Genomic DNA, 17610 nt, shown 5'->3' on the forward strand with positions numbered 1-17610 from the left:
GTTTTAAGAAGGGTCCCTCTACTCACCAAGAGGGTCTCAACTGGATTCTTACCATTCCAGGTCTTTGGACGTCTCTGGCACAGCTCTTCTCAAGCTGTGATCTCTCCCCACAGAACACCCAGGACACACCAGTTTGATTTACACAGCAAACGTTTATTTAAGCACTACATAGCTCTTCTAGCTCTCCCCATCACTCCCTGACTCCCCCTAACTCCTCTCAGTCACTCCCTCAGTAACTCCTCCTCTCTGGCGCAGTTACAATGCTTTTATAGACCCAGTTCACATCCTGTCCAGCCTGGATATTCTTCTCCTTTACCCTGACATGTTGCAGGTTACTCCAAGCTAGTAATCTAATCTTTTAAGTAAACATCCTGTCCTTCTGGCCATTTTTCTGCCACATACACAATTTACTGACATGTACCCAACACCTTGGAGCCTCTCTTTTTATAGAGGAGCTGGCTGCCTCTGCCCACATCATCAAGTGCACCTCCCCCACCTTACCCAAGTCCCCTCTCATTTCCCTTGGTCTGCCTGCAGCTTTTCAACAACCTGGTGATAAAGGTCGGCCTCTCCCTCCCTTCCTCTCATTTTCTCCCCATCCTCCATTCCTTCCTTCCCCTCCTCTCCCTTGTCACCTCTCTCCTCCTTTCTCCCTCTCTTTGTGTTTCTCAACCAATAGGAATCCATGCCAATGGGCTGGTAGAAGACATCCCCCAGTCATGGACAGGTGACATTCCATCTCTCTGATAGCATTTACTTGAAGATTTTGGTGCATTTGGGCAGCTTCAGGCAGGTGACCTAGGCGGTTCTTGGTTTCTTTTCCCTCGGCCTGCTTTAGGTCTCGGTGCCTTACCTATGCCAGGAACAGCCCATGGCGGGACTCCTCCGTGCCCTGCTCTCCCCAAGTCTGTCTACAATTCGAATTATTCGGCCTTTTAAAGCTGAGTAGAGTTCCCATCAATACAACTGGCCCTGAAGTTCTTTTCTTAGGAACTTGATGAATCCTTCCTTCAATTTCCTTTTCTAAAACCATTTGGTATTGGCTAGAAATACACTAGTTGATTGGTGGAGTAGGATAGGTTCACAGGACAAAATAGTCAATCACTCTAGTAATCTAATGTTTGACAAACCCAAAGACTCCGATTTTTGGCGTAACAATGCACTATTTGACAAAAACTGCTGGGAAAATTGGAAATTAATATGGCAGAAACTAGGTATTGACCCACACAGAGGTCCTCAAACTTTTTAAATAGGGGGCCAGTTCACTGCCCCTCAGACTGTTGGAGGGCTGGACTATGGTAAAAACAAAAACTTTGTTTTGTGGCCTTTAAATAAAGAAACTTCATAGCCCTGGGGGAGGAGGATAATTGTCCTCAGCTGCCACATCTGGCCCGCCGGTTGTAGTTTGAGGACCCCAATGTTCATGATCTAGGCGAAAAGAATAAGAGTATAAATAAATTGGAAGAACATAGGATAGTTTACCTCTCAGACTGAGGAGGAAGAAGGAATTTGTGACCAAATGATTGATCCCAATATAGAAAATTTTGATTATATCAAGTTAAAAAGCTTCTGTATAAACAAAACGAATGCAGACTAGATTAGAAGGGAAGCACTAAAATGGGAAAACATCTTTACAGTTAAAATTTCTGATAAAGGTCTCATTCCCAAAAAATCTAGGGAATTGACTCAAATGTATAAAAGATCAAGCCATTATCCAACTGATAAATGGTCAAAGGATATGAACAGACAATTTTCAGATGAAGAAATTGAAACTATTTCTACCCATATGAAAAGTTGATCCAACTCATTATTGATTAGAGAAATGCAAATTAAAACAACTCTGAGATACCACAACACACTTCTCAGATTGGCTAAGATGACAGGTAAAGACAGTCATGAATGGTGGGGGGATGTGGGAAAACTGGAACACTGATGTATGGAATAGAAAGAGATAAGGTGAAGAGCTTACAAGAATGTATGAATTCTTTTTCTGTATTTTATTTTCATTATTTCTGTGTTTCCCTATGACCTGTATAATATGTACAGGCTCACATTTATTTGAGCCTTGGCCAGTTAGAAACATATTTACTTACTCCGAGCTGATGGCATTTATTAATATTTGACATTTATCGATATTTACTCTATTAGCTGCACCATTGTATGCTTGATTAAGCCTGAAGGCCTGATTTTCTGTTTCCTAGAAATCAGGAGATTTCAGGGAAACAGACATCTTTCATTCCAATCTCCCCAAATAACAACAACCAATTAGATGCCTCCCCCTCCCCTTCTCAATGCTCTCTTACTTGTGGTGTAATTTCTTATATAAAGCTGTGTATCTTTACTACTTCTTTAGCCCTCCTACCTCGAGCTTTCTCTTTCTTATCTCGTGATGGGACGGCTCATCCTCCGGAGGTTTTCAATAAACAACTTTTCTGCCTTCTACTGAGTGATCTCTGACTAATCATTTTGGGTAAGGGTCTTCTACATCACTCACAATGATGCATTGTTAAAATACATCCAACTATTATGGAGAGCAATTTGGAACTATGCTAAAAAAGTTGCCAAACTGTGCATACCCTTTGACCCAGCAGCTTTGCTACTGGGTTTATATGCAAAAGAGATCTTAAAAGAGGGAAAGGGACTTGTATGTGCAAAAATATTTGTGGCAGTCCTTTTTGTAGTGGCTAGAAACTAGAAATTGAACAGATGGCCATCAATTGGAGAATGGCTGAATAAATTGTGGTATATGAATGTTATGGAATATTATTGTTCTGTAAGAAATGACCAACAGGATGCTTTCAGAGCGGCCTGGAGAGACTTACATGAACTGATATTGAATGAAATGAGCAGACTGTGGGTATAGCTATTTGTTTGGTTAAGTATCAGTGGTTGTTCTGAGCTGAGTTTACATTTATGCATGGAAAATAAGTTCATGTTACTAATATTAGCATTAATATAAGCATCATTATACATGGCAACAACTAAGTGAATATTACAGTTATATTGGTCCTGATTCAATTTCTAAGGAAACATTCTATTTATACAACATAATATAATTGGCCTTAAAGAACCCCTCAAGTTCTAAAAGAAAAAAAAAAAAAGAAAAAGAAAAAGAAATGTTTTAAGGAGAACAGCCACACAAGGAAGCATGAGGAGAAAGAGGAAGAGAAGGGGGATGGTACTGACAAAATTGCTGAAAGGCATGGAGAGTTGAGTGAACTTAAAGAGTGTAGTAATTCTCACTCTCACAGCTCAGCTTCACCTCCCCACTACAGCCAAGGAGGCTCTTGACCCTCCCCCATCAATTTCACCTTCCTGGGTGGAGGGAGGAGGAGGAGTGGGAAGGACTGTGATACCAGCAAACCCTACCCACCCCAATGACTACCCCCCCACACCATGATTCCATTGCAAAAGGCACTACTTAAAGCCTAAGAAGGAGGGCAGGATACATGTGATTTGAGAATAGAAACTTATCCTGTGATTGAACAGCTTAACTCGTCATATCAAGAAAAAAGAAGATACACTCCTTTTAATCTAGAAATTATCAAAGATCTGAAAAAAGATGGCACTCTTTAGTGGGTTACATCATGTTATATTAAGAAGTTATTAGAGAATTTGGCTTTTGAAGTTTTAACGCTTAATGATGGGAAATCTGTAGCAAGGACATTTTTAAAACCTAGACAAAACTTGTTGTGGCTTTCTGAGTATTGTGACCTCTATGGGATACAAGCCCAATGAAAAGACAATCTGTAGTTACTATACCAATCACCTGTGACCAACTAACAGGTATAGGTCCTTACACAGACACTTTAGCACAGATTAATTGCCCTATAGCAGCATATGAGTAAATTGCTGCTACTGTTACCAAAGCATGGGGCACCCTCCCAGGAAGGCAAGATAGAGGGGAAGGCTTCACGAAAATAGCACAAGGAACAAATGAGCCCTTTGCTGATTTCTTGGGATGTATGCAGACAGCTGTCTTATGAACTATTTGGTGAAAATGTAGCAACAGAAATTGTGAAAAGACAACTTGTTAGAGAAAATGATAATGAGGTTTGTAGAAGAATTATACTAGGGATTATACAAGGATGCTCCTTTAGAGGAGATCATAAGACACTGTGCCACAGTGGTCATAAATACCTTTTATAACCATGCAATGATGCAGAACATGGGAAAACAGGGTCTTTCTTGGCAAGGGACTTCCAGAGAGACTTGTCAATGCTTTCAGTGTAGTAAAGTAGGATATCTGAAAGCTCAGTGTTGGCATAAAAGACAGAACAAAACCCAAAACCCTATGTCCAAAATGCAACAGAGACTTCCATTGGGCATCAGAATCTAGAATGACTTGGGGAAATGAGAGGAAGGGCCCAGCTCCAGGGCCCAAGGCAAAAAAACACTTGGGACATGATGGCAGCCGAGGTTATATCCAGAGTCTTTAAAAGGTCAGTACTCAGACATCATCAATCATCCAAGAAGCAATCTGATGGGAGAAAGAGATTACAATTTGGGAAAATAGAGTTTTATGAGGCTGGGACTACTGAGATATCCTTTACAGAGATGAAATCTGTTCCTGTCCAGCCCATGGATCCTTTGCATTCAGGCACAGTAGGCTTGACCATTTCACCTCCTGAGAGTGCTTACAAAACTGTGTCCATCCATACACTGATGTAGGAAACTGGGGAATGTGTAGGTAATATCCCAGTCATGAATACAGGTAGACAATATGTGACTTATCAACCAGGAGAAGTAGTAGCATTAGGTTTACTGATACATACTCCTAAGAAGCAATTTGGTGATATTTGCCCAGGTTTTGATTCCCAGCAACAGAATCCTGGAATGTTCTGGACTGCAGCTATTACCGCTGACCAACCTATGCTCACTATCTATATAAATGGCATGCCATTGGAAGGGTTGGTAGACACAGGTGCAGATGGTACAATCATTAGAGGTGCTAGCTGGCTTTGTCACTGACCAAAGATTAAGGCAGACAGGTATATGTCTGGGGTAGAGGGACCAATAGCAGCTGAAGTTAGTGCTTCCCCTTTAAGATGGACATTTGAAGGTGAAACGGGAGTTTTTACTCCTTGTGTAATTGAAAATATCCCCATAAATCTTTGGGGAAGTGTAGAGAGCCGGAACTCTGGAGAAGTATACTTGAAACAAGGTGCTACCTCAGTGAAATTGATGAGATGATGGGTCTCTGTTATGGGCCAGAACTTGAAACAAGGTGCTAAGTCACTGGATTTGATAGAGACAATGCTTATGTACTTAGTTTACACCTTTAAGAGAGTTCACATATTAGAGTTCACTTTAAAGTTCACTCTTTAAGATTTCTAACCTCTAAAAGAGCATATAAAAGGACAAGCCCATTGGAAGTTCCGGGAGATTCAGAGCCAGGATTCAGTGTGAAATTCACAAGTCCAGGAGATTCACAAGTCAGAAGGACAAGCCCACTAGAGGAGGAGCCCACTCTCAGAGGCAAAACAGATTCATTCCAACTTCAACCTTTGTGCTGGCTGGAGACATTGGGACGAGAGGCTGAAGCTGACAGAGGCAGAGGCAAAGGACTAATGGCAAGAGCTCTTGGAACCAAGGAGAGAGATAGGCATCTAAGAAAGCTAACCAGGCTATTTTGGAGGAGAGAATAAAGGACCTGGACTTTAACTCCTGGCTGTATTTGGGGTGATTATGCTGAACTGAAAGGAAGGTTGCCTCCCTGCTCTCAGAGAACATCATATTTTAGACAAGAGAGTCTCTAGTTCACATATGTACTTAGTACTTAACATGGTGGTGTAATGGTTTTCTAAGTTCACACATAATCAGTATGCTGTAATGATGTAATTACAATAAGGTATATAAAGACTAAGAAGGACTGAAAGATGGACATTCTATCTTTGACCTGCCTTCTGGTGGCTCTCTGCTTCCTACACTAAGATCAGACTGGGTCAGAATAAAGAATCTAGACGGTATTCTTGACCATTCTTGTGATGTCTATCCTGTTGAAATCAAGACCCATCCAAAGGACCTCCAGAAAGCTAGTCCGAACATTACAGGGAAGAGACATTTTACAACAGTTAGGATTATAAATGAGTACTTTGGGTTTTTAGGCAAGGCTGCTGTTGAAGGCCTGCCAACACTTACCTTTTCCTATTTAATGGAAAACTGATACACCAGTGTGGGTAGAACAGTAGCCCTTAGCTAGTGATAAAAATTCAGGCCTTATGAGATATAATACAGGAGCAACTTGACCAAGGACACTTACAACCTTCTCTAAGTCCTTGGAATTCCCCAGTATTTGTTGTAAAAAAAGAAATCCAGAAAATGGAGGATGTTGACTGATTTAAGAAAAGTGAATGAATAGATGGATACCATGGGAACACTTCAGTTTGGACTTCCATGTCTTATTCAATTGCCTAGAGAATGGCGTCTTTGGGTTATAGACATTAAGAATTGTTTCTATTCTTTCCTTCTAGATAAGGAGGATATGAAAAGATTTGCCTTTTCAATGCCCGGCGTTAATTAAGCTGAGCTTTATAAAAGATATGAATGAACACTTTTGCCACAGGGAATGAAAAATAGCCATACTATGTGTCAAACGTATGTTGCTGCTGCTCTTACTCCAGTAAGAAAAGCATTTCCAAAAGTAATGTTATTACATTATATGGATGATATATTGGGATGTGCACCTGAGGAGCAAATGTTAGAAGCATGTCTATAAAAGAGCAGAGAAACAATAAGGAACTACAAATTGCACATAGCTCCAGAAAAAAATTCAAAGGCATGCTCTTTTTCAATATTTAGCATATGAAGTATATCCTAAGGTGCCTACAGTATACAAGCTTTCTTTAAGAACAGAGAAGTTGAACACCTTAAATGACTTTCAGAAATTGGTAGGAGCTATACAATGGATGCTTCCAGTGTTAAGCTTGACTACCTATCAATTGCAACCACTATATGACATTTTAAGGGGAGACACTGCTTTAGACTCACCACATCAGCTCGCAAAAGAAGCTCAAGAGACTTTGAGAGAAGTTGAACTGGCTTTATCCAATGTGGTTGAAAAAGCTAATCAAAAACCTTTGGACATATCAGTTTTTTGCTACAAAGAGGCACCCACAGCAGTCCTTCATGAAGGACACAGTGTGATGGAGTGTGTGAACCTCCCAGCACAACTAGAACAAAGCCTTACTCCTTACCCAGTGCTTGTAGCTAGAATTTTATTAAAGACCATTAAGCAAGTACTACAGTTATCTGGAATAGGACCTGATACGATACACACCTTTTATACCAATGCACAAATTAATGTATGCTGTGAAACCATCCCAGAGTGGCAAAATTGATTGGCCACGACTCCAAATTTTACACAAGTGTCTTCATTAAAGATAACCCGGCTATTACATAGTAGCACAGTAAAAGGCTATACAGCTTGCTTTCCTTTCCAAGCTCCTACACTCCCACCAGGAAAGAACCCTCATGGTTTGAGACCCAAAGAAATTTGGCAAATGGATGTGACCCATTATAAATCTTTTGGTCATCTGTCTTTTATTCATGTTGTAGTAAACTTCTTTTCAGGATTTACTTTTGCAATACCAGCAGCACTGGTTTCTTTATACAAGCTTTTGCAATTATGGATGTGCCAAAAGCAATAAAAAACAGTGTCTCTCCTTAAAATGTCATATAATGATTGTAATTGATAAGATAGGTAGTCAAGGTAGACATAGGTAATTAAGCCTAACACTGGATGCCTCCATTGGATATCCATTGAAGAAAGTACATTGCAGACAGATTGCAGAAGATAAGCAGTGTGCACATTTCCTCTTTGCCCAGGGGATACATTGCATTAGTATCTCCACACCTTTTTCATTTTCAGCCATAGGAAAGAGCTTGCTTTCTCAGACTGGGGAAGCTGAGAGCACCCAACTATGCAGATATTCCACCATATGTGTCCACAAGCATAGGCTTTCCCAAGGAGATCAATAGTTCTTAAGCCATTGGTGGTACAGCCAGAGCCATAGGCTAGATGCATATAGACCAAAGTCTAGAAAGGGATCTACATCCCAGATGTTTCTATGGAGATAAAGGAACCCCTGCAAGTCTTTGGGTGCTCGGAGGTGCCAGTGCTCATCCCCATTCAAATTTCAAAGGCTGACCATTTCAGCTCCTTCTTTGACCCAAATTCTTGTTTCTTTTTGCCTTTCTAAAATTTCTCTTCAACCTCTCCGTGAGAGTGAGCATTCTCTGCTTCACTTGTTAAGGCTTTTTTATCTTGGAATAAAGGCAGGTCTCTGGAGCTTTCTTAATGGAGGTCCTCTGCTTTTCAATTGGAGCAAATATTTTTGGTTGGATATATGCTATTTCCTGGAAACATGAGTGAAAGAAGAATGAATTGGTGATGGGAATAAAGAAGAAGTGATTGCTCAGGGCATGAAAAGCATCTGGAATTGGGGGCAGAATGTATCTTGAGAGATTGGGATCAAAGATGAGATGGGGAAGGAAGAAAGAGGGAATAAAAGGAAGAGGGGGATAAATAAAAGAAGAATCTTCATAACACTAACTGTGCTGAGCATAATATAAGCACTTATAAAAAAGATAAAGAATTCTTTCTCTCAAAGAGTTTATACCCTAAGTGATATGAGCAACATATGCTTGGGATTTCAGCTGCAGAACAATGGAAAAGCCTGGAAATCTTTAGGTTATTGCTACATGACAAGATCTTTCTGAATCCTTAAAAGGAAACAGGGGCATTGTCCCACATGAGTGACCATTGCTACTGAGAAGGATAGGTGGGTCTAATAATCAGAGTTCAGAGAAGACAGGATTCACTCAAGCAAGAGTGAGGATGGGGCTCAGTCTCCACCCAGGAATGACCAAGGGAAGAGAGCAAGAACAGCAGAGTTAGAATGGGCTCTGGTACAGGAGTATAGGGAATGGGGCCTACTATGCACCAGCCTAGGTAACTCCATGTTCCTCATAATGGGATTTGGGGAAGCCTGCCAGTTAGTGAAGGGAGAAGAGAAGAAAGGACTCACAAGTGACTCATACTGTCCCATCATGCTCACTTCTTCATCTGTAAGGAGAAGAAATTCTTATAAACTCCATCAAGTTCCCAATATTAGACCCCACTCACACTCCCAGGATCCTGTCCCTTTCTTGTCCAGAGACTTACATGTGGCTTCTTCATTGGATGTTCTAGGGTGAATGGAAGGAGGATGTTGAGACTGGCATCCTGGGTCCCTATGTGGGAAGAAAAAATCAGGGCATGTTACCCGCCATCCACATTCATCATAGATTGTTCTCCACCAGGGTTACTCCATCCAGTGATGAAAGTTTGAGTTGACATTTGTGAGGTGAGTTATTGGTAGTATGGGAAGATGAAATGAGTCTCTACCTTCTCCGGGCTTCTTTATGAGCAGCCACTTTAAAGAGAGAGAGAAAGTAAAATCAGTTCAGGGGATTCAGTCCTCACCTCAATCTTCCCTTAACTTTAGGAGGTTTATCCCTTCCTCTTGATACGATGTGATACTCACTGATACGATGGAGATAATAGCTTAGCAAGACCAAGAAGAGAAGGATGCTGGCACAACTGATGGCTATGATGAGAATGGTATCAGGTCCTGAGATGGAGAAGGATGTCAATTTTGCTTTTTGATTATCCTGAAGTAGATTTCTCTTTGGTCCTTCACCCAGTGCCCATTGCCCCTTTCCTCCCGAAGTCTGGAATAAAAGCTGCACCAAAGAATTTGGAACCAGGACTTTCCTCTCTAGTTTCCATTCATGGGTCTCAATCTTACCTTTTTCTGGAAAAGTTGAAATGTTTACACCTAGAAACCAGATGAGATGTATGTGAGCCAACCGACAATCATTTATTACAGATCAAAAGAAACACATTGGGTTATGTGGACAAGGGATTCATTGTAATGCAGAAAGGAATAATTTCTTCCACATAGGATGTTTGTTGGTGAATTGTCTTTGAGAAATATATAACTAGGGGCAGCTAGGTGGCGCAGTGGATACAGCACCAGCCCTGAAGTCAGAGTACCTGAGTTCAAATCTGACCTCAGACACTTAATACTTCCTGGCCGTGTGATCCTGGAAAAGTCACTTAGCCCCAATTGACTCAGCAAAAAAAAGAGAGAGATGACTAGTAGTAGGATCACAGGATCAAAATACCAATTCTTGACTTTTCTCTCATAATCTAGTTTTCTGTATCTTTAGACCAATTCTCTACCTGTTTTTCCCAAAGCAATTCCAACATAAGTTAAAGGGAAAGAAGAGGAAAAAGGATTTGGGCTGGGTGATTAACAGGTAGCAGACCACAAGTATGAAGGAACCATTTCAAGGGCACATTCTATCTCCTGAAACTAGAGACCAACTTGAAGAGTTGGCTCTGCCCTATAGACACAACAGTCAAACACTATAGAAATTTCTCTCTCAACTTCCTCCTCCCACATTCGATTAGACCATTCTGAGACTCTATCAAGCAGTTCCCCTCACCAGTGACTGAAAACTCCAAGGGATCACTGAATTCCAACAGGGTGGATTTGGTCCCTCCAGGGTGATAGTGACATTTGTAGGTCCCAGTGATTGCTGGTCACACGAGTGATGAGGAAATTCAGCCTTGCCCTGGATGGAATCGACTGTCCCAACAGCCTCTCCTTGCTTGGACAGAGTGAATCTGGTGCCACAGGCTCTCACTTGACAATGAAATATCACGTTCCCTCCGAGAGCAACGTTGGAGCTGGGCTGGACTGTCAGGGAGGGTTTGGGCAGGTAGTCTAGAAGCCAAAGCACAAACCATAGGCAGGGATCTCACAGAGTTCAGTCTAAGGGATTCAGAAGTTGACAGCCTGGGAAGAATTTCCCAGACCACTTTTAAGTCTGTCTTCCCATCTCCCTCTCTTGCCAATTCCCTGGTGCTGGATGCTTACATTCACTAGATATCATTGGAGGAAAGAGATCCCCGTGACTCCTAATGATGAGATATCAGCTGAAGTGATTCCTTCAACAAATCCCTGCTGTCCTTTCCCAGTGGCCCTCTGCCCCAGAGCCATCTTTGGAGGATTCTGTGCACATCAGCCCTTATAATGCCTCCCTCCCAAATCTCTTTTGTAACTCCTAATCTCTCTCTCTGGATCCTGGACTGGGCCCAGTACCCCTCTCACCTGTCAGACAGATATTCAGGGACTCACTGATGTATGAGCCTCTACGCAGGGTTTTCTCATAATAAATGCATGTATAGTACCCTGCATCTTGGACTCTCAAAGACTGGAGGGAAATTCAACCTCAGGCTTTTCTGTTTGGATGGACTGGATAGGTTCTGGACTCCTTGTCTTCAGCAAAATGAACACGATAATTTCAAAAATGGTCTTGGCTGGGGCAGGCTACACAACAGGGTCACGTTTCTGCCTAGGGCCACCTCATGGTAATGGTAGACTGAGAAGGAGGGCTTGGGAAAAAACCTGGGAAAGCAAAGAACAAGCCAAAATAAACATAACTCCAGAAGACCCAGTGAAAGAAGACCTGGTTAAAGGCTCATCTCAGTTGCTTCTCAACCGTGTGATTTGAAAATGACCCTTCCCCATCTCAGGCCCCAAATTCCTCCTCATTTCTCCAATGACAGAGTTGGACCAACCAATGACTAAAGTCCAACCAGCTCTAAGAATGGTGCCAGAGGAAAACAGGGCATTGGGATGGGGAACATATATACCAGGCTCTGCTGCTCACCCTGAGATCTTGGTTAAACCCTCAGGCTTCCCATTTTCAAATGAGGGATTGGACAACATGTCCCTAAGGCTCCTTTCCACTCTGATACTATGAATCTAAGAAAGAGACCCTCATGTTTCAAGGGGTCCCCTAACTTTCTATCCCTCAAAATTAAGGACTCAGAAGGAGAAAAACTAATCTAAGGATTCCTTCATTCCTTTCTTCCCACATTATATCTGGGGAACCTCAGGCGTCCTGGAGTGCATCCTAAGACTAAGGCTAAGAGAATGGGTTAGATGTCAAGGACCCTCAATTTCTGCCTTTGCTCTGCCTTTTGCCCAACCTTGTCCCCTTATCTGGGACCCATTTTGTGTTTTGACCAAAGAATTTGGCTTGTGACCTGTAAGGACCTTTCCATCTCTGGATCTCTGGATCTTCTAGATTCTACTCTAGTCCCCTAGTTTCACTTTCACTGCCCATACCTACACTCCAGACAGGATTAGGAGGATATCATCTCCTTTATCCCATTGATCCTAAGGGATGACTAGAGCTCAGCTGGCTCTGCACACAGGACTTTTGTCACTATTGGGTCACTCATGTTGGAGAAGGAAGGAGTGGACTCCAACCCAGAATTCCTTTTAGGCATTGTCTTCTTACCTGTCACCACCAAATCCAGGGTTTTGCTGGCCTGTGACTTCCTCTTGGGGTTTCTGTTCTCAAAGTAAGCACAGCTATAGCTCCCAACACTGTTGTTACCCACAGATGGCAGAGAAAACTCAGCTTCTCTTTCTGCCTTCCTCTTGGAATGATATCCAGTCATCCCCTCCTTCAACAGAATGAATGTCAGATCCCAGCCAGGAGACTGCATTATCCAGCAATGGAAGAAACATTGGTTCCTGGTACAACTTACATAGCTTGGTTTAGCCAAGATTTGAGGTCTCTCAAGGGGTCCTGGGAGAAAAGGAGGCCAGCAAGTCAGGTGGGTGATTATCCTCACCCTCAGAATATCAAGAGGCAGGTCCAGGATAGGAAGGGTCATCTAGGGTCCTACTTGGGCCCCATGGTCTAGACTACCAACTTTCTGGGTCTGTGTAAAAGCACTTGGCCAAGCCCACGTGCCCAGAGATGCTCTGGGTGAGTTTGGGAACTTAGGATAGCACTGGGAAGGGAAGGGATTTAGTGCCAACATTTTGGGAAAACTCTGACCCCATATGCCTTCATTTCCTGGTCAGAGACATGAATCATAACCATCCCATGAATAAGCCCCTAGGTTCTGTAAATCTCCCATGACAAGAACATTCTGAGCTCCTGAGGTCCCTGGTCTTCCAGCCCTTCAAACCCTGAACTCTTTCCAGTCCACAGCACTGCCCTCTACCCCCATTTCCATAGCCTCCTCACCAGACCCCTCCTCCACAACATCCTCCTCAGCCACCCCCCCAGACTCTGTGTCCAGGAGGAACTTGTGACCTGGGCCCTTCTCCAGATTAGTGACTGCCATCATTCAGAGAGCCCTAACCACCATGCTTCACCTCACTTCCTCATCTCTGGTCTCCCCTCAGGATTTGCTTTTAACAACCTCCCAGTCAGCATCCTAACTTTCCCTCCTTTCTGCTGTTGTGGAACTATTGAGCCAGGAACAAATCAGCTGTGCCATTGTGCCTGGATGGTCTGGATCAACCTCTTCCTTTATGGTCCCCTTCACCACCCCTGCAGCCCTCTGGACCAAAATGCCCTTTCCTGGCCACCACTCCTCTATGTCTATTGTCTTCCCCAGTTGCTCAATGAGGGAAGGCTCTGTGCTTACTTCTGTTTTGTATTCTTAGCTCTTTGCACATAGGGAGCACCTCATAAATGCTTTTGGATTTTGGACCTGAGGAGACAGAGTTCTATCTTTCTCTTCATTGCCTTCTTTTAGTTGTGTGAATCTGTGTGTCTCTGTGTATCTTTGCCTCAGAGGAAAGGAACCTGGGACTTCTCTGTGGACAACTATAAAGAAATGGCTAAGCTACTTATCCAAGTATCTGGGTAGGGTTCCCTGGAAAGAAGGAGGTTTGAAAATTGGGGTTTGAGCTCCCTTCCCTCCAGTGAGAGAACCAGGCATGGGAATAGAGTGTTTCTTCCATCATCTTCCTGCACAGAGAGAAATTCTCAGCCCCAAGACACTCCATTTAAAGTCCCTTCAGTTAATCTCAGAAACATTATTTAAGAACCTACATTGCCAAACTCTGCCCTCTCTACTCTGAATTTTGCTTCATGTTACTAATGAATAAATTTGAGGTCCTTCACATGAGCTCCCTCTTTCCTTCTCTTCATCCCTTTCTAGCATTCAATGCCTTCTGCTACCCCCTCCTTCTCTATCCTTCTCCCACATGCTGAGGGGTTTTACTGCTGCCAAAGCCAATCCCTCTAAATGTTCAAGCAACACCATCCTATCCCACTTCCTCCAAAGCATTGGCCCCTGTTACCCCCTCTATCCCTGATGTTCCATCTCTTCCTGTCTCTTGGCTCCTTCCCTACTGCCTACAGACATAGCCATGTCTCCCCAATCTTCAACAAATCCTCCTTGATCCTTCAAACTGCACTAATTCTCATTCTCTCTATCTTCTTTGTAGTGAGACTCCTCAAAAGCCAGACTACAATGGATGCCTCCTCTTTCTCGCCTCTCATTCTCTTCTTAAGCCCTTACCATCAGGCTTCTGACTGTCATTCCACCAAAAATGCTGTCTTAAAGTCACCATGATCTTTTAGTGGCCAAATCTAATGGCCTTTTCTCTCTCCTCATTCTCATTGATCAACCTGCAGCCTTTGACTCTGTTGATTACCCTCATGATACTCTTTTCTCTCTGGATTTTTGAGACTATCTGTGTGTGGGGGGTGGGTGTGGGTGTGGGTGTCTGAATCTCTCTTTCTCTCTTTGTGTTTCTATGTCTATGCGTCCCTTTCTGTGTCTCTATCTCTCCCTCTGTGCATCATTCTGTATCTCTCTGTTTCTGTCTTTATTTCTCAATCTGTGTGTCCCTGTCTCTGTTTATGTGTCTCTATTTCTCAATCCCCATAACAAGAAAGAGCTAACAAACTACTGCTTTGAATTAAAGATAATTTCAGCACTTTTATTGTTATTACAATGAATCAGGGACCATGCTAAATTCTAGAGATTCAAAGAGGGGACAAATCATGGCCCTGCCCTTAGGAGCTTACATTCTAATTGGGGATTCAGCATCATGAATGCTAGCTGCATTCGTGCATGGAAGATTAGAACTGGCAGAATTATAGAAGATTATAACTAGCAGGGAATTATAGACTGTCTCCAAGAGAATCTTTTACTCCATTTACCGGCTTCTAGGTCTCTAAATATTGACCTAGGAATCTTTTACCTATTGATCTCTCCCAGACAGCTCTCTCTACCCCAGCATCATCTCATGGGACAGTTTTAAGTGAACTGGAGGAAGGGGCATTTGGGGAAAGGACTTACCCTCTTGTGCCTTGATCTCCTGGTATAGACACAGTCCTATAATGGAGAGCACTATGAGCAAGCTTCTCCTTCCAAAACTACATCAGTCCCACTGACCAATGATTTCATCCATACTTATACAGAAGGAGAGCCAGCTTCTTTGAGCTGACTCCCCATGCAACCTGCGTGCAACACTGACTGTCTCCTAGGTTGTCCAGTCCATGTGCTTTTCCAAATCCCTCTCCTCCCTTCAAGCCTGCCCCGAGACTCACCAAGGCAGAGAAGGGCTACACTGAGTGGGTTGCATGGTGGACTGTCAGTTCCGAAATGAGGTATGAGAAAGGGAGGTGGGACCTGAGCCAGTAGCCAAGTTCAGGATGTAGTGGTCAGAGCTTCTATCTCCTCCCCTGAAAATTAAATTACCAGCTAATTCCCCAACCAAAAGTAGAGAGTTTGGGAATGATTTCAAGTTCATAAATTATTCTGACTTTCAATGATGTCTTTCCTTGCTACTTCCCCAGGCTTTTGTTCAGGCATTCTAGGATTTTTCTCAAGAGCACTTAGGAGAGAGACTGGGCATTAGGAGTTGGTGATGGGGTTGGAATCCACACTGGGCTACCACCTTGCTACAGAATCATGGGCTACCTGCTGCACTTCTACAAATTTATGTTTCCAAACCATAAGGATTTTGACTGGATTTGACAAGGTGGATTCAACTTTTAGGTTCTATCCTGACCTTTCGCTACCCTTCTATCCACACTGGTCACAGACCTCCTATCTACTTGCTTCCTGTTGGAATCGTTGTGGAGAGAAAGTTGTACATGGAATCAGGAAGAACTGAATTCCCTTCCTCCTCAGACAGCTGTGTAACCTGGACCAAAGTACTTCAGACCCGTCTGCCTCCATTTCTTTATTTTCAGAATGGGGTCATTGGGAGGACCAATCATGTAAGTGAAGTACTCAGTGACTCTTAAAGCTCTGTAGAAATTGTTTCTATAATAACCAGTTAAGTGAAGTTTGGCAGATTTCAAATTCAGCCAAAAAATGTCATTCATGATTTGATCTCAGCTTACACAGAGGACTGCTGAGAAATTCCTCAGACTTTGGCTCTGGGCCATGGATTACCTGATTTTTTGGTCAGTAACTGAGATGGAAGAACTGGTGGCAGCTTTCTCAATCTGGAGATTGCCCTGGGTGGCAGGAAAATTTACTCAAAGAATTAAAAGAATTAAACTCAAAGGCTTTAAGTGTTTTGAGCTCTCTCTCTCTCTCTCTCTCTCTCTCTCCCCCTCTGTTTCCTTGTCACTCTGTCTCTGTTTCTGCCTCTTTCTTCGTCTCTTTCCATCTTTCTGTCTCTGTCTCTATCTCTCTTTCCCTCTAACTCTCTAATCTGATGTGTTGGCAACTAATTACTCTTGGAAAAACTGAGATTTTTGGTCTTCTATAGGTATCAGACTCTAATAGGAAATATACTTGATTTTTATCACTAAGAAGATATGCTTAAAAAATACATCAATAGAAATCAAAAGTGTAATTATTTTATACTTGTCTTTTAAATGTAACTATTAGAATGCCAAATTGATACATGTATGAAATGATTTCGTATGAAAAGTGATTCAGACATAGTCAAACAAATTCATGTTATATTACACAAAAGTTTTATGTTATGTTTTATAAATTCATAATATCATCTATGATATTGCTAGACTTCTATTTTTATTGTGATTATGAGATATCAAAAATGTTGTTCATTTTAAAATTGATACTTCAAGAGTGATATAATTATACTGTTAGAAAACCACCTATTCTTCTGATAGAAGCCAATTTCATTATAGTTTTTAATAATTGGCAAGGATTTAATTGGATAAATTTTGAATTTAAAACTTTAAATTTTGGAAAATATCATAGACTTTGTGAATCTCTTAGAAGTTCTTTGGGAATTTGCCAGATTTTCAGTCCCTTGCTCTTTAGCTTTAATAAGGTCATAAGTCTTATTGAATCTCTGAGAGAAGTGACTGAAAGAATGTTATAAAATTCAAAAATAATGAAGTGATTCAGTGAAAAACTATAATTTTCAAAACTGAAATAAAGGGTTTACATGTTTATTTTATAAAGAATGATTTTTGATAATTTGACTATTGTTTATGAAAATTATGAAAGTGTATCTGGATTGTATGGGTTGAAGTTACATCTTTGAACCAACTTAGTATCAATAGACTCAAATATTTTCTTTTGCCTTAAAAGTTAACATGTAATGCATAGTATCATAGATATCTGTCAGCCTCAAGGCTTACAATTGCTGGTGTTTTCTGGACTACATGTATTCACACTCTGTAATCATAAAATATGATCTTTCTTAATGCCTAATGACTGATAGCTGGTCCAGAATATATCAAATCAAGAAAGTATGTATATTATGAGTCTAATAAGTGTTTTTGTTAATTTATTGCAACAAC

At 41.8% G+C, this 17610-nt stretch overlaps 1 protein-coding gene across 1 annotated transcript; it reads right to left on the reverse strand.

Moving 5' to 3' along the window:
* Positions 1-10612: 10612 nt before the first annotated feature.
* LOC116422713 (immunoglobulin superfamily member 1-like) lies at positions 10613-12572 on the reverse strand. Its single transcript, XM_031961793.1, has 3 exons — positions 12361-12572; positions 11417-11459; positions 10613-10775 (listed from the first exon to the last, which is right to left on the reverse strand). Exons 1-3 carry the CDS (start codon positions 12569-12571, stop codon positions 10613-10615), a joined length of 417 nt encoding a protein of 138 aa, XP_031817653.1. The 5' UTR covers position 12572.
* Between the last annotated feature and the right edge of the window lie 5038 nt (positions 12573-17610).

Source organism: Sarcophilus harrisii, chromosome 3, assembly GCF_902635505.1.
Source record: "Sarcophilus harrisii chromosome 3, mSarHar1.11, whole genome shotgun sequence".
Taxonomy (NCBI): domain Eukaryota; kingdom Metazoa; phylum Chordata; class Mammalia; order Dasyuromorphia; family Dasyuridae; genus Sarcophilus; species Sarcophilus harrisii.